General features: G+C 42.0%; 2 protein-coding genes and 1 long non-coding RNA gene across 15 annotated transcripts in view; 1 reads left to right on the forward strand and 2 right to left on the reverse strand.

Moving 5' to 3' along the window:
* The window catches only part of PPM1A (protein phosphatase, Mg2+/Mn2+ dependent 1A), a 29535-nt gene extending 24651 nt beyond the window's left edge, over nt 1–4884 (reverse strand). For 3 of the 12 annotated variants that reach the window (XM_080595659.1, XM_080595661.1, XM_080595660.1), the window contains exon 1: nt 4651–4856. The gene's annotated coding sequence lies outside the window, so the exon portion shown is untranslated. Of the gene's footprint in view, nt 1–3651; nt 3928–4650 lie in introns of those variants that run through there. The other 9 variants (XM_080595662.1, XM_080595664.1, XM_080595663.1 and 6 more) reach the window with 7 other exon arrangements.
* Nucleotides 4885–5066: 182 nt separating this feature from the next.
* Nucleotides 5067–8669, forward strand: LOC308196541. 2 transcript variants are annotated; one of them, XR_013952270.1, is made up of 3 exons: nt 5067–6451; nt 6689–6903; nt 7482–8669. It is a non-coding gene; the product is annotated as an uncharacterized lncRNA (long non-coding RNA). The 2 variants fall into 2 exon arrangements; XR_013952271.1 differs by lacking the exon at nt 7482–8669 and adding an exon at nt 7337–7423.
* Nucleotides 8670–8819: 150 nt separating this feature from the next.
* LOC308196540 (uncharacterized protein) overlaps nt 8820–17492 on the reverse strand; it is a 35722-nt gene continuing 27049 nt past the window's right edge. Inside the window, exons 3-4 of the mRNA XM_080595668.1 lie at nt 14924–15006; nt 8820–11405 (exon numbers count right to left, since the gene is read on the reverse strand). Of these exons, the coding sequence (XP_080451794.1) occupies nt 11389–11405; nt 14924–15006 (100 nt within the window). The 3' untranslated portion in view covers nt 8820–11388. The remainder of the gene's footprint in view (nt 11406–14923; nt 15007–17492) is intronic.

The following is a 17492-nucleotide window of genomic DNA, read 5'->3' on the forward strand; positions in this document are numbered from 1 at the left end:
AAAGAGATTAATGTACTTCTCTAGGTGTAAACTTGTAGCATTTCTCTAAATTTCAACACTGCAATCTGATTACTCAGCTTTGTTTTTCCTTTGCATCCCTCTGAGATGCTCTTCTGCTAGTATACTGCTCCAAAGTTTACACTCCAAACAGTGGAAGCGTACTTTGTTGGTATTATTTATAGATGAAGGAAGTGTTTATTCTGTTGGTTTGGTCACATACGAACACCTTTTTAGACGAGCTGTTAAAAAATCCGAGCAACTGTTTGATATATTTATAAACACGCTGTTTCTGGAGACTCCAGCAGCAAGCTGAAATATCCATTAGTTAATTTTACTGGTATGTGAAAACAACAACAAAAAAAATTAAATGAGCACCCAGTAAAACAAAGGCCTGTTCAGTTTAAACACACAAAGAGAAATGCAAAAAGAAGAAACTTGACAGACATCTTTAACTTAGTAGGTGGTTTAACACGGAGCACAGTTTGGTAGGTAGAAATTCAGAAAAGCAGCCCTTACAGCATTGCCTTAACACCTACAGCACTCAGCTGGATCCTACCTCGATCCAGGAACAAGAATCAGTCTGTTCCCTCAGTATGGCATCTCGCTTTTTTTTCTTCTGCCCTGATTACAATTTCCTTGGACTAGATGTTCTTGCAAGCCTTAAGATTTAAATGACTTACTCTAGAAACATAATAAATCTAAAATTGTTCCTTCGCAGACAGATAGGAAAAAGAGCAATGTAAAAAAAAACAAAAACCACAAAGAGATAACGCTATCACCACTCTGATCCATGCTACATCATGGTTCAAATAGACGAAGCCTTCTGAAACAACTGTTTTATACACTGGCTCTTAAACTATATTTTATGTATGTTCCCTGGATCTTAAGAACACTGTTTTTATCCAGACATTACCTGTTTTTGATGTAAACTTTAGTTTGCAATTTGTCATTCTTTCAACGAAGAGCATCACAGTTAACTCCATTTAAGTTTTAGAGAAGTTTATTTCTTATCCTGATAGTTTTAACTGAAATTTGGATCATTAGACTAAAGCTAAAGGTATCAGTTAAGATTTCAACAGCAAAGTACTATCCAGAAACAGCTGAAGTTTCAAAAAGAATAAACGTGACTATAGGTTACATCATTTAAAAAGAGCTACAGATGATACAGATACACCAATGTTTCAAAGAAAAAGTAAATGTGAGCTATGGTTTAAGAGAAGAGAGGAGAACAATTACAACCACGTGCTACAGTATGAAGAAATGTTGCGTGGCTCAGGTGTAGCTCTGCTAAAGCCACTACTGTCTTGACTTCAAACATCATTAAAGTCTTTAAAATGAGTTGAGGTCTGCAGAGGCAAACTGAATAGTTATTTTACAGCACTTCCCATTCTAAAACTTGCTTATCTGTAAATAGCTTGCAATTATGTAAAAATATTTTGACATTAGCATAGGCTTCAACATGTGAAAATGAAGCCAATATTAATGTCAATATTTTAGTAAGAAATATACCGTTGATAAATGACTTATATGTAGGTCATCCCGTGACAGCAGCTGCTTTATATTCCCAGTTCCACTAAAAAGGGAAAAGTGCAATAAGATCTTATTGACAGCTGCATTCAAAAACATACCAGTTACATAAGTTTGCAAATTATACTGTGCCAAAGTTAAATATCTGAGCTTTTTAACGATAGTTCTTAAAATGCTCTCTCAGCAAGAATGACTCAACTGCACCGTGTAAGCTGCTCTCCAGATAAGAAGCAACCAGCTCGATTTTATAGAAAAGACTTTTTTGTGTTCTGCTTTAATTCAAATTGCACCGAGTGAGTTCTGCTTGTTTGGACCTGCAAGCTTCACCAGTCCCTTGGCATTTCCAGCCCTGCTCCTCAGCTCCAACAAAGTATCTCGAGCTCACCTAGACGCAGCAAAACACTTGGAAAACAGGTATAGTTTTCTGCTGTACCTCAAGGGGAAATATTTACCAGACAACCACCAACCGAAGGACTAAACCTTTTAACCAGAGCTAGGCCTTGACTAACACACCAGAAAAACGTGGCTCTACCAGAAAAGAGTGAGAGCGGAGACCAGCTCTTTCCAGTACGAGCTACGTTTATCAGGAGGTTTTATCAGATGAATACGGCTGAGGAAAACATTAATAACTGGCACAAGGCATCAGCAAGGCTTTTACTTTTACAGCAGTCCCCTACACAAGATGTAGGCCCAGAAATACGGGCCTGGAGGGGAAAGCTTTAGGAGCAGCTCTCCCTACCCCTGTGAGAAATGCTGCTGTACCTACCAAAATTGTTCTTCAAAACATTTCCTTTGCTCAGACTGGGAAAATGTAAAACTTCCCTGACCCATGTTTTCCCCACCCCTTCCCTCTGTCTCTGATCTTATTCATAGAAAACCCATGAATAGTATTAAAAGCAAAGCTGTCAGAGAAGAAATGTGGGTAGAACTTGCTCAATTCCTGTTAATTTGGCAATTCGCACAGGGTCCTGAGTAACAGCGGTTGTCTTTAATTTCACTAGTGCCTCACTAATCCTTCGCCAGCCACCTAAGCAGCGAAGCAGTGCGTGTACAGGCTCAGCAAAGCGTTACAGAGTTAGAACCAGGACTTCACGAAGTGACTCTACTTATTTTGACGTTATCCATCGCAATCCACGGAAAACGTGTCACCTACCACTGAGGAAGAGAGCCTTAAACCTACAGCTCTCAGGATCTCTTTTAAGTCTGCCTTCTGCCTGAAAGAATTAAAAATCAAAACTTCCTTCGTATGCCGCGCACAGCCCTAAGGTTACCACGCAGGTCATCTGAACCACCAACGTTTTCTCCCTTGACAAAAGGTACAGCTCAGCGACAAAGTAGTTCCTCACAAGCGCTGGTTAGTTTGGCAACAACAGAATTTTGCCACACGCACGGCACATCCCTGAAACGTCTTAATTGTATGAAAACAAATATCTATCGAACGGATGTCTGTGAAATCTATCCTGAAACGACTGACCCGCGGCCAGCCCCAGAGCTGTGTGGCTACCACAACCCAAGGTAACGTAATAAAAGGGTTAGATGGGAACTACGACATGTAGCACGCGAGCCCAATTATCTCGTACATCGCCGGGCAACTTTTCCATCGAGGACACCGTCCTGTTACCTCCGCTTTTACCGCCGTGGCCGTGACAGATTACAGCTCACCAGCAACCTTTGCTCACGCCGCCGTCCCCAGAGCCTCGCTCCAACTTTAACCGCCCCGAAAGGCGTCGGCGAGGGCAAGCTGCGGGGCAATGCCAGCGCTCGGGGCGCGCTGGGTGCCCCGAACCTCACGGGGTGGGTGCTTTATAAATAGATGCGTGGTGCCGGTGGTGCGGTGTGGGTGTTTTTTCCTCGCGCTCCCAGCGGCGTGCCCCACGGCTCGGGCGGCGATGGGCGAGGAGGCTGTTTATAACCTTCGGTAAATGAACTCTGGAGCAGGGAGGGGTCGGAGGGGAGCCGCTGCTACTACCTCAGCTCGCCTTCCTCCTCCTCCTCCTCATATTCCCCCCCCCGGGGACCCCCACAGCCCTGGGGACCCCTCACAGCCCTGGGGGGTCCCCATACCCTCGGGGGTCCCCTCACAGCCCCTGTCTCTCACACACCCCCCCCCCCGTCACCACTTACCCCGCTCCGGGCCGCGGCGGAGACGGCACCGGCGGCTCCCCGAGGTGCGCGGCGGGGAGGCCGGGCGAGGAGGAGGAGGAGGAGACGGAGAAGGAGGAGGAGGAAGGGGCCCGGCCTCGCCTCACTTCATTCGCAGGCGGCGGCTGCCGAGGGCGCCTCGGTGCGCAGGGGGAGCGCAGCGCTCATGGCGGCCCCGCTGCCCCCGGCCCCTCCCGCTCGGCTCCCCCCCGGCCCCGGCTCCGTGCCCGCGCCCACCCGCCCCCCGCCGCTCTCGCGCACGCGCGCCGCCTCCCCCCTCCCCTCTGCGCATGCGCCGCCGCCGCTCCCGTTTACCCCCCCCCAGCCCCCCCCCACCTCCCCGCAACGGACGCCGCCGCTGCCGCCGCGCGCGCGCGCACGCTGCAGGGGAAAAGGGAGGGGGGGAGGCGGGAGCGCGCACGCGGGGTGCCCGGATGTTCGGGGAGGGGAGGGGGGGAGGTATTACATCACCCCGCGCCGGGCCCAGCGCGCATGCGCGAGCTCGGGGGGAAGACGTCATCAGAGCCCTGAGGGGAGCGGGGAGGAGCGGGCGGGAGGCGCTGCGTTGGGGGGCGGTGATGGCGGCCGCTGGGCTCCCTCAGGGAGCGGGCACCGGCTCCTAGAGGGGCTCCTGGAGGAGGGGACGGGCTGAGGGGGCAGCCCTGAGGAGATGAAAGCCCTCCTGAGGGGAGGGGAGGCCGCCCTGAGGGAGGGGAGGCCGCCCCCCCTGAGGGAAGCGGCCCTGAGGGGAGGCCGGGCCGCCCGCCCTGAGGGAAGGGGAGGGCGCCCGCTCTGAGGGAAGCCCCCCTACCCGTTGCCCCCACCCGGCTAAACCGATCCCCTGCGCCTCCCGCCCGCTACAAGCCGGCAAAAAGAGCCCTGGATCCCCATTAGCAAGCGCCCGGCGCGTTTCATAACCCCGCGGTGTTCAGCTCCCCTCAGCACGCTGCGGGGCCAGCCCGCCCGCTCCCCCGGCCCTACCTCCTCCGCGGGCGCCTCTCCCCGGCCCTGTCCCATCTTCTGCCTCCGGCGAGGAGTCAGCCGTGGGCCCCCGGCGCTCGGGAGCAGCTGCCGGCCCGGCCGCCCTCCTAGCGAGCCATGCGGAGGAGAGGGGAGGTGGATGCAGCGGGGGAGGGCTGCTGGGATCCTGGCTGGCTCTGCGGGGAACGCCGTGTGCGGCTGATTCCAGCGAGCCGCGGTTAAACCCCGGGCTGAGGATTTTAAGAGGTGGAGTGGATGTGGGAAGGACTACTTGGAAGGGGAGGGTTAGGGATGCGGGCTGGTTTTTTGAGCCCGTGGAGAAGGAATGGCTGAAGTGGGCGCTTAGCTGAAGAGGGCGCTTAGCTGAAGAATCAGGAAGGTTGACTAGATGGTTTCCATATTTGACAGTAACCAGAGCGCACAGCCATATGTGAAGGTTTTTCTACACTGAATGTTTGGAAAGCCCTCAAATTGCCGGTTAGCTTCCTCTGGCCATTGTAGGTAACAATCAGTGTAGCTTCAACCTGCCTGTGCCAGCGACTGAGGGCAGTTGATTGAGGGCTCTTGTGCAGATAAGACGTACAAAAACAGAAAAGCCTCACCCAGAGAGGGCTGGAAAAGCTGTAACAACTGTAACAAAACCTCATGGTTATAGGGTTTTCTGTAACAGATAAACTTACTGTGTCTCAGCGTGATACAAAATCTCCAGTTTCCATTGCTGACTGTGAGGGAATGGTATGTTTGGACCTGATCTTACTCTATTCATCCTAATCATGTTAGCACGAGCATGAACACCGCTTGGCAGTGCTCAGTGTTGTTTGAACTATTTCAGGCCTTTAAGTTGCAGTTAAATGCACCATAAGTCGTTAAACAAACCTTTAGGGAAGCTTAACTGCAAAATATTCCAAAAATATATTGGAGGTGGGAGCAGAATATATGAAGCCTATTCCTCAAGGGGAGATTTTCAGAAGGTCACAGAGAAATTCCCATAACCTTCGTCAATGCTATTTGGAATTTCTTCTTGGTATTCAAAAGCAATTAGTTATAAATTTTTGATGCAGTTCAGATTTGAAAAACTGCATTTTTCTTTTTCTTTTTTTCTCAACACTTCTACAATATAGTCAGGGTAAAGGTTACACAAAATTGTTCCAGAATATATGTGCTGATGTACATATACAGTCATGCTTCTTGAACCTCTGCACTTAAACATAAATTTAATAATGTTCACCCTCCTTTTACACTTTAATAAATCTCTCCTAACACTTTGAATTATATGCAGTTGCAGATGTTACTGGATTCTATTTGGTGTTACCTGTACCTGCATTTTTGCATTAAAAAAAGTAAGTGAACAAAATCCTGGCCTAGCTTTTTAGTGATGCCCTAGATTTAAGGCGCAGGAATGGAATGACAGCAGAGAGTTTGCTCCTGTCATCTTCTGCTTATGTTTTTCTTGGGAAATTGGATGGAGTCAAATTATGACATGTTTTCTTAAAGTGTAACTTTTACTTAGTTTGCTAGTTTTGCCTGGCCAGTTATACAAGCAATGGCAATCAATAGTTACAAGAAATTCAAGCATCACATTTAAGTAAGATGAAACAGAGTTGTGTGTAATGTATTTCCATGCATATTTGTAGCTGATAAGACTACATCTCCCAGCATACAACTCTTTGTTTTCCCTTTAGTAAGACATCGAGACTGGGTACAGATGGCTGGGACCTGTAGTCACTGAAAACATTGGCTCCACAGTCAAGGAGACAGTAACAAGAATCGTTGTGAAACTCCTTCAGCACTGCATCATCAGGTATGCCTGGATTATTAAGAAGAATCACGTTTCATTGTTGGGAACAAGGAATTTTGATTAGCTTAAGAAAGCATATTTAAAATGACATGCTGCTCCAATGTATATTTTAGATAATATTTTTCTGCTTCAGGTTACAGCTTTTAAAAACTATTTAGATGGATGTTTTTACCAAGAATATTTTAAAATATCTATCTAAATAATAGATGTTATCCAACTATGCACACTTGATTACTGCAGGCAGGAAGATGATTTTGTCCAGTGTATTCCCTAAAACTGCCAACTGAGAAAATTCTACACCTTGATCAAGGAGGCTGTTCTCCGTGACATCATTTCATAAAAACCAGAGTAGAGCACTGCAGTTGCTACTGGGACCACGTGCTGATGTAACAGCCTTTTCGGATCCATTCCCATTGTAATGGGCGTATTATGTAGGAGGCTGCCGTAGTCTGCAGGTTGGTATTGCCACTGTTCCTTTTAATTCTTTTAGTTTTAATGATAGTTGGAGTTCTGGTTAAACTTTTTGTATTACAAAAACATGAGTTATCAGAAGTTTTTACATTCTTTAGAGAGGGGGCAGCTAGTGCAAATATTTATTTCGTGTTGCATGATTTCAATTTCTTGATCCCCCAAGTGAAAAAGCTGCACTTCTTTCGGTGTCTCACATTGTGGTTTGTCCAACAGGTTGGGAAAAGGAGAGAGCTTTATTTTTTCAGCTTCCCTTAATTATCTTCACTCTTTCTCCTTCTGTCTGGCACAAATATTTGGCATAGATGGGAGATAATATATCTGAAGTTACTTTGCAGCCTAAACAGCTGGTAGACTGTAGATTTAGATTTTATTTAGAATAGGTTTTGTATCACTTAGTAATACTCATTTCAATAATAGACGTGTCGTCAAGCTGTTGTCCAGGCTGCCTTGAATCAGCAGCAGGAGGCAGGCACCTTCAGACAGCTCTGCTGCTGTGCTTACACTGGTGTCTGCAGCCGGCTGAGCGAGCTGCCTGCTGGAGGTACCTTTTCCTCTCCTGCAGTTTCTCTGACTACAGAAGAAGCTGAGATGACAACTGAGACTAAGCGCTTAACTTTTAGATGGCTCAAATGAATTAATTAGCCTTGGTGCTCGGAGGTGATCTAATACAAATCTTCATACTAATATGCCTAGCCTGTAACACTGTGATCTCGAACTTGCCGGATCTTCATACTTGGCTTGTGAAGTACCCATGCCCTGCCCCATCTCTTCTCCACTGGGCTCTACCTATTTTTAGAATCCGAAAGCCAGCTGGACGACTATGCTGCAGGCTTTACATCTTCTGAGAACTATTGCTGCAACACCCTGGTGTGATGACATCTGTAGGTATCTGTTCAGGCAGCTGTGCCATTGGGAACTCCATAAAATCCCAGTGCTGTAGCTATGATTAATAGTCACATGATGTTTAAATCATCAAAAGCGCACACCTAGAGTGTATCCTGTATCCAAACTGAATTTATCTGAAAGATGTCAGAAAGACTTTGAACTTCTGAAGAACGTGGTATGCAAAAATCCTGCATTCTCAAAGTGCAGCAGTTCTGATATAATTTGCTTTCTGCTGGAGTCTTGAGAAGGGCTAAACAAACTGCCACACTTTGCCTGAAGATTTATGCTCTCTTGATAGTTTCTAAAAATGTTCAAACAGCAAGGACATTTTGTAAAGACAAATACTAGTACTTTGCAATCTACAAAATCATTAAGGCATCACAACGTTGTTTTCCGATTGTAGCTTAACAGAAAAAAAAACAATTCTCAGTGATGAGTTTTATTTTTCTGGTGGGCATTTACTGATGGAAGTAACATGCAGTTCAGGAAAATCAGCAAAAGCAAAGCAGAGTAACTGTCAATAGAGGGAAAACGCTTTAATATAAAAAAATAATATAAAGTTTTATTCTAGAATATTGTTACTATTTTTGTCCCCCTTTTTCTCCAACTCTTCATATTCTATTTGTAAATTCCTTATTTGTCAGTATTCATTAGGCATCACCCTTACACTGACACTCCAAATTCAAATAAAAAAGCATATTTTGAATCTTTCCTATTCCATTTCAGCCATCAGTCAGTGGCTCCCAGCCAGTAAGGCAGGCCTGGGCCACCAAGTCTTGTTGGGCTGTGCTGGCTAGGGTTATTGTGCTGCTATGGGATGTGGTTGGCTTTCCCAAACAGAGCTTGGCTATGAAAGGCTTGGGAGCTATGGCCTTGTGCAGGAAACCTCTGCGATAGAGATTTGGTCTTCATAGATAGAGATTTCGGTCTTATTTTATTGCTCTATAGAACAATTTATGGATTTAATACTAGCATTGGACACTACTGTGGCAGCTGACTAAACACATGAGATTCAGAAGTTCAGTAATACTCCCTCTATTTTCCTTCGCTCAGAAGAAAATCTTGCTGGAGATGCCAGACTGACAGCTGTGACTCTGAACCTTTGTCATTTGCTCTTACAAGTTCTCAATGTGCAACGCATTTTCTGTACTTCCTAAATAATGCATTTTTGTTATGCTATGTAAAGGCCAGTTTTAAGTGAAGAAACAAGTCATTTAATTAGGGAAGCAAGTTTCATTTTCAGTACAAGCAGCACTGTGCTCTGTTGTCAATAAGAAAGTCATTTCAGAAATGGATTTTTTTGTATGTGAAATACAGGAAAGGCATCACATGTCCCAGTTTCTCCCAAAGTCCAAAGCTTACACAAAAGAAGATGACAAAAAATCAGGCAGCTCAGGAGGACAAATGCAGTTAGTCAGGAAGGTTCTCAGAGCAAATCACCTTTGTTACACATGGCTCCTTCTACCTATAGCAAAGTATCGCTGAAGAGCTGGTGGTAAACAAAGCCTGCTTTTCATATGAAATAGGGAAATTAGAAAATAATGTCAGTACAGTCTACAAATATTTTAAGAAAATGAAAAATTAGGAAAAAAAAACATTTGTATACGGTTTTATTTTTCCCTCCCATTTCAACCTTATCTGCCTTGGTGGTTAAAGTGGAAAAGTCTCGACAGAAAAGCAGTGTGTCATGAGCCTGCTCTACAAACAGTGACAAAAAAGATGTGTTTGGTGTCAGAAGAGGTGCTGGCATGGCAGACCAGTATGTGCCGATTCATTTTGTTGCCTGTGCTATCTACCAGATTCATGATTGTATGATGGAAATGGTCTCACTGGGATCATCTGCGTTACTCTTCAACACAGAAACTGTGAAACAACTTAAAGCAACAGTAGTCAAAACCTGAAGTTGATTTTAAGTGTCCTGAAAGCTTAATTCACTAATTCACACATGACACGACTCCAACACAGACATCTTTCTCCAGTTCTTTCCAATCTGAAGGGGCTGCACTTTAGTGAATCTTCATCGCTAGTGGTGAATATCTACCAAGTTTTGTGTTCAGTTGCTGAAAGTTTAATTTTCTTAATGTTTTTTTCTTTTTTTTTTCTGTAAGACAAGCTATGAACTACAGAACAATCAGAATATTTTATCAACTTGGCTTTAGACTATTTCATTCAGTGGATAGTTTTTCTATTTTAAAAATGTGAGGGTGTATGTAAGTTGCTGTTTTCATTTTTCCATTAGTAGTCCGTGCATGAAAGCCTGTATCTTCACTGAAGTCAGTGACAAAGCTTCCATTGACCTCAGTGTTGCAGGATCAAACCCTTCGTCATTAGCATGTTGTAAAAACGGCTGTTGTCCCAGCCAATTTTAGTGGGCCTGCCTACAATTGTCAGTTGTTCAACCTAAAAATTAGCTTAGCAATCACAGCTGAAAGTGCATGTCAGACTGTTGATGTGGAAGAATACTTCATACTGAGTCATTGGGAATCTTACGATGCTCTTAGACTTTTATAATTATTAACATTCAAGCATAGACTCTGAAAATCAATGAAGATGGGAACTTCCAGATGTGGAGGAGAATCGTATTCCATAAACTCAATTTTTTCTGCTTCTAGTCCTTCTCTTCTTTCAGTAGCCATATCTAGTTGCCTTCTTTGTACAACCAAACACAGCTTGCTTTTTGCTACATTCTTTCACACAAATCCGTTCATTCAGGTGTCTCCTTTAACAAGCCTGTTAGCTGAGACACAGCTGAGGAGATCAGTTTTTATGTGCATCAGTTAGTCACATTAAGCTGGAGAATATTTAAAACCAACACGCCAGAATCAAATAGCCAAGGTCTGGAGATATTGACATCTGAATGTTGCTTAGTATTTTGCAAAGTAGGTTTACGTAGTACCAAAGATTCTGGAGAATCCAAGATTGAAAGGAAAATCTGCTTCTGAAGCTGGATTTTGCCACTTATGCCCTTTTTAGCTGACAGCATAATTAAGGTTTAAATTTAGTTTGATTACGTAGATGCTGATGTGGTACAATTGTACGAAGTAAGACACTGTTTCATGTTTGCTCGTATAAGGGACGTAATAAAAATGGATGTGAGATCAAAGCTAGATGTGACGGTTTTCTTAGGAAAGCCAAACAACTAGTAATTTCAATTTTTAGCATTTTTAAGTCAACCCCTACCCCCGTCCTGTGTTTCTCCAGGGATGTAGCAGAAAAAAAATATTAGCAAAGCAATAGGGGTGATTATTAAAAAAGCACTTCCGTGTAGTACAGTTCAAGCTCAGTTTCAGGAGAAGGAACCTATCAGGGAAGGAAGATCTCATAAGGCAGGACACATTAGTTCTTTTGTAAAAACATTTAATGTCTACTGCAAATAATGTGGTGCAGTTTCATACCAGAGTGTAACTCAAGACATGAACGGTACTTGGAGATAATCTGAGTCTCTACCCTAAACAGAATGGCATCCTTTCTTCTCAGGAAATTTCCGTTGGTCCAATGGTCTTGGCGTCCAACTGCTTCTTAAGAGATTTGGCAATGTGATTTCTTTTAGGTGTTTGAAATATATTTGTTTTCTTGCTTGTCGTTCATTGTAGTGGATCACCTATGAATTTGTTTAGATAAATATCTGTTTGTACTATATTTGTGTGTGTGTAAAGTCCTACACTATATTTTTATAAACATATATATTATTAATCCTTTGTAGGAATAATCAAAATAATTGGCTAGTATCCGACATTTATCATGTTGCATTCTAATTCCTCCCTTGGGTTGTTTTGCTCTGTCTTATGCTCAAAATAAATAATATAATCTCTTGTAAGAGATGAGATAAAGAAGATGAAAAAAGCTTGCCTTGCAAAGATGAGAAAAATGATGAGGTAAAAAGGGAAAGCATTGGTGATGCTAATTCATGGCAGTCAGCTGAATACTGGATGGGAGTCATTAGCTCACTCTACAGAGGTCACAAGTTTGCCCTTCTATGACATAAATTTCAATTAATATAGACGCTGTCTCAATGTGAAAGCAGCAGTCGACCTGAGCTGAACCCAACTTAGGTGAGAGGCTCATTACCAATAACAGTTAGCAAATAGGAATATTCCTGCAAGTGCAAACTGAAAAGCAGTGGCATACCTTCAGAGCACTGGGCAAACACTTCAATCTGCTACTCATTCTCTAGGTAAAATCTGTGAACACTCAAAGATAGTGGTCATGGTATGCTTCAAGCTCATCTAGCTGCTACTGAGTAACCCAAAGAAGAAAACGAACAAACAAAACAATACCCTGATGCTGTCTTCAAAAATAAAATTTAGGATCTTTTCTGAATGCAAATCTTAAAACTGTTGAAGTTGATCCAGTGCCTTTCTAGTTAATATAGATTATTAATAAAGATTCCCACTAACTTCAGTGAGTCTGGATTGGATTTAAATTTCTTACTTGCTTGGGGAAGCATTAGTACTGTCAAAATGACTTTCATCACTTTAAAATGGATTAATAATACAGTAGTCATCATAAAATCATAGAATAATTTTGGTTGGAAGGGACTTTTGGAGGTCGTTTAGTCCAACCTCTGGCTCAAAGCAGGTCCTACATGATGGGGTTGCTGAACTCTTTGTTCAACTGAGTTTAGAATATCTCTGAGGCTGGAAATTCCACCTCTCTGGGCATGTTTCAGTGTTTCCAATCAGAATTTCGTGTGTTTTGAGTTGTGTCTATTGTCTCTTTGCTTATCACAAGGTACTCCTGAGAAGAGCCTGTCTCTGTCTTCTCTATATCCTGTCAGGCACTTGAAGACAGCAATAAAATCTGCCCTTATCTTTCTCTTCTTACAGCTGAACAAAGCCAGCTCTCTGAGTCTGTCTTCGTCATGGTGGCCATCCACAGCGCTTTCTCCAGCATGATGAAGAATTACTTACCCAGGAAGGATAGCAGGAGGCTGCTGACGTGACTTCTATTTAGGTTAGTATCTTGCTCATTGCTGTGACATCTAAAATGCTTGTTAACATCATTAAAAAACTCAGCTATGCAAAATAAGATGTTATCATCTTTTGCAACTCTGCTGATCCTCTCTGGGTTGACACATGTGCTGTCATATACAGAAAACTGACAGATCTCCAACAAAGCACCAGGTTGCTTGCACTGAAGCTTAATGTCAAGTAAAAGTTGAATTCAGAAAGTGGAATAGGTGAACCTCTCCTAGCGCCAGCGTGTCCTACCCTTCAGTAGGTTAAGAAAGCACTGTGCTCTAATTTACTTCTCTGATGTCCAGGGATTTTCTCAGATGAATAATGATGTCAGCTCTCTGTTTTATTGTGTAGCTGGAATGGAAGCTATTTTACCCACTATATTTTCTTAGCTATTTATCCCCTTAAAATATGTATGATCTATGCAGGACTACTATCTATGATTTTTGCTAACTAAGATACACAGAGAAGGAGAGTCCATGGTAGTGTATGCTTCTAGAGCTCCCTACACAACACTGTCATTAAAATGCCAGTCACAGGTTTCTGCTAAGAGCCAGGTCAGACTGTGAACAGCTTCTTAGGCCATGTTCACTTTTGGACTTTTTGCCCGATAAATTCCACAGGTTCACATGCTTGATTATGCAATTATTTTCTTGAATTCATTAAAACACTTCACACACACTGAGTTTACAGCCCTAAAGCTGGTCTTCCTTTAAATTTATATCCTGGTAGTAAAAGGTTTAGAAACACAAAAATTTGGATTTTTTTTCTCTGAAAACCCATTGTTGTGGATGAAGATTCTAATATTTTGTGTTTTGCTTTGGGAAGACCAGCAGAGGGTGCCTGAGTTAGAGAGCAAATCCCATTCCCAGATTTGTACCGAAACTGTTGACAATATGAAAGTAAAAAAAAAGAGAAGTAAATTTTAATTTAGAGCTCTTTTGAAACCAAAGAAAAATACATTAATGAAAATAAAGGGAAACTAGATCACCAGGCAAATTACACTACTAAGAGATTGTAAAAAAAAAAAAAAAAAAGTGTTAACTAAGAATTAAGAAAAATTCATACTTTTGATTGATTAGGAAAGGAATTTTAGTTATCTGATCTGTCATTGGCTACTAAAGGACAGGTTCCCTGAAATATCTTTTCATGGGATTTGGGAGACTTTCACAGGTTCTAGCTTTAATGCAGGAAGCTACTCTGTAAGTGACCTCTGTGTAACAAGATAGAGGAAGAGTGCAGGATTCAGAGCAGGCTCCTACTTCATGCTCCCTGGCCACCCCCACAACGGAGTTAGTTTCTGCTGACTATTGCAGGCTGCTCAGGGAGACTGAGCTCTGCAGAATCAGCCTTCTGGACACCACCTTAATTTCCTCTTGCTGTCCCTCACTTAATATTAAATGTTCCAAGAGAGAAAGTTTTCACTAGTTCCCTGCATTAGTAGTCTTTTCAGTACTAGCGCAATGAGAGAGCCCAGACAGAAAGAAGTCTTTCTAGATTGATTACAACAGATTTAAGTTGAATAAATATTGCTTTATATATCTATGTATATATTTGAAAAATTCTAAATGTGGAAAATGGGGCCCATATCTTTCCATTGACTTTGGTGACGCTGGAACCCAGCCCAGGATGATAGAAACAGAACAGGGATCTACGAATCAGAATGTAAATATTGAAGATAAAGCCTTCCTCTTCACCAGCACAAGAGATTTGTCCCATATCAAGAAAAGAAAAGAAAAAAAAAAAAAAGAGCTGTTTTTTAAAAAAGAAAAACATGAAATACTTACTTTCCCTCACTTACCTGGATATGATATATTCAGATAACTTGTTGTGTTCTAACATTTAGGTATGTCCTAACCTTTACCTATACCTAGTCCTCTCAGGAAAAGTCATTCATATATTTGTATCTTGACTTCTAATATTTTCTTTGAATAATCGTGATGAATTGCATAGCAGTAATGTCACACAAACAAAACAGCATTAGCATCGGATGTAGTTTAACCTGAACATGTTCTGTATTTTTGGTATTTACATAAACACAGACAATTTAGTCACAACCCTTACTGTAAACCAAAGAAAGTATGTTATGAAAAGAAAATGGATAATACAGCTTAAGGACTCTGGGCTCCATTACTTTCCCATCATACTAAACAAGTCTTACCTTCGTATAAATGGCACACGTCTTGGAGAAAAGGCTGGAGTTTTTCTGGATTTCTCTTTTTATTATTTCTCTGCGTAAATGTGCTTTTAATGTCAATAAACAGGAAGAAAATTCAGATTAGTGTGGTCTAAAGGAGCAGAACCGATGCAATCAGTTCTCATCCTAAACTTTTGAATAAAATTCACTATTATGTGATGAACCTGCATAAGATACCTGGAATACTGAAGTCACGTTCAAATATACAGTTAGGGCATTGATGGAAACTTGATGTGCAGGAACTGTTTAGAAGCAAACGGTCTTTTTAGCCTTTTAATGTAGGTGTCAGTAAAAGCACGCCAAGCACTTTGAAAACAAAAGCCAAGTTGTTTATAATCCACTTGAAAAGTCATGGATGTGAAATCTGGAAGAAGGACAGGGCCAAGTATAACTGCAGGCAGCTGGGATCACTGCAGAGTTTTATAGCTTCAAACCAAATGTCACAATGGTGAGAGGGTAGAAAATGTCTCTAGCTTCTTATATTGAGAAAGTCCTTCTCAAAGGATGCCACAAAAAGTGAGTGACCAACAACCAGGAGTCATCTACTGTCTGTGGATGCTTCCTATATTTGTCCTGGCTGCCACCGTGTATATTACAATTTTGTATTTTTCTATGATGATCTGTTGTTGTCAGATATTTTGTTTGCTACCTATATTTTTTTTCTAGTGGAGGAAGCAATGAGGTATAGGGAGAAGAGAGAAGAAAAGAATGATTTATAGTTTCACCAGTTTAACATAGTGTTTGCTTAAATAGATGGTTGCAAAGACTTGTGTAACCATCTTTGCTATGCCTCTGCTAGTAAGTTGAACAGCCTGTTGACTTTCTGGTCCTGAGGCCTTCAGGCTGGACCTGGTTTGTGTCTGTAGCTGATGCCCCTCAGACAAACCCCACATTGTTTGGGAGAGTGTGTGTGGGCAAGCCATACCATGAACCGTGACAACAGTTTAAAAGCATGGATGGTCACGTGCCAGTGCATAACTCTATGCCTTGGCCCTGTTTGACCTACTAGTATAGATGTAGCTTAGTCTGGCCAAAAAAAGTGATTTCTGTGGTTTACCTATTGTTGCTTGGGAACAGGTTGTACTAAACTGTAATGCAGTGGCCAACAAAGCAGTATCAACAGTTTTAATTATTGTTTTTTAAAATAGATAGAAGATACAGCAGTTCAACTTGTCCTTTTTAGAATTGGTTTACATTTATAGACTCCAGGTTTTGAACGGGTGCAGGTTCACACACAAAATCTTAACTAAACAGAATGAAATGAAATGGATGGAAGGAATAAGTCAAATTAAGGAGAGATATGAAGTAAGAAAAGATGGGTATTATTACCTTCAAGTCTCTGGCCAGTGTAGGAAGGCAGGGAGAAGGGGCTATGCGTGAAAAACATGAAGATTGAACAACATGCTAAAAGCTGAAATGAGAAGAGATTAGGGTAGCTAGGAATGCAAAGACTTAAATGCACAAAGAAACAGAGACCTGAACTCAAGAAGCTAATTCTGGGGCATAAAGGAGAGAGCTTGTGCTCTTTGTATGCAGTAGGAAAAAAAAATCCCAGACATACTGAGAGCAGAATTGTACCTCAAATCGGTGTCAGAACAAAATGATTCCTCTCATTTAAAAGGTTTGAATAGATGTCCTTTACACAGGGTATATTGCTAAGTTTTCAGTAAATTTTATTACAGAAGAGAGTACTTTTTTTTTTTTTTTAATAACTTACAGTTGAATCAGATATAAAACAGAAACTGTGGAAAACGTGGATATATCCACTGTTTGACCAGACAGATTTATGTAAGAAATATTTTCAGCACTCAGTTACATTTACATGGGGTGGTGTCTGCCTTGATGTGCATTTGTTAGTCTCCTCTTACAGCAACACTAAACCTATGGTGTAAGTAGTATTCTGATACAGATAGCATGGAGTCAAAACTGGCCTTACTTCACTTGCACTCATTTTATGATGGGCTCTCCCTAAAATTTTGTTTACATAAACAAAAGAAAGAGCTTTTCTCTGTAGAAGTTGTTTGGTTTGCTCACACTGGAAGATGAAATACTGGAAAAGGAAATACAGTGCTACTCTGTTTTTTGTTGTTCATTTAAATGTTATTGTACCTACATAAATAATATAGTGAAGCAAGAGCATTTTTCAAATTTATGTTTTACACAGACGCTGAAATAATCTCAGCTAATTGCACTGGAGCTTTATTTACTATAACACGGATCAAAGAAATTGCATCACAGTACTGTGGAAAATATTCACACCCATGCTCACAGTATTATTACCGGGGCTGGCACCAAGTCATCTGAGGCCCCCTTGTGAACAATCAAAGAGGAAGCACTTCACCCATAAATCTGTGAAAAGTTTACTCATTTTATACTGAAGTTCTCTTGGCAATGTTGTGTTGTCAGACCTGCTGGAACCTGGTTCATTCAGACTTAACAAAGAAAGTGATTTTAGACCTTAGAAAGAAATGAGAGACCAACTAGCTATGTAGGAAAAGCTTGACTGGCAAAAAATTGGCAATGCCTCAGACAA

Source organism: Anser brachyrhynchus (genome assembly GCF_964034855.1).
Source record: "Anser brachyrhynchus genome assembly, chromosome: 5".
NCBI classification, from domain to species: Eukaryota; Metazoa; Chordata; class Aves; order Anseriformes; family Anatidae; genus Anser; species Anser brachyrhynchus.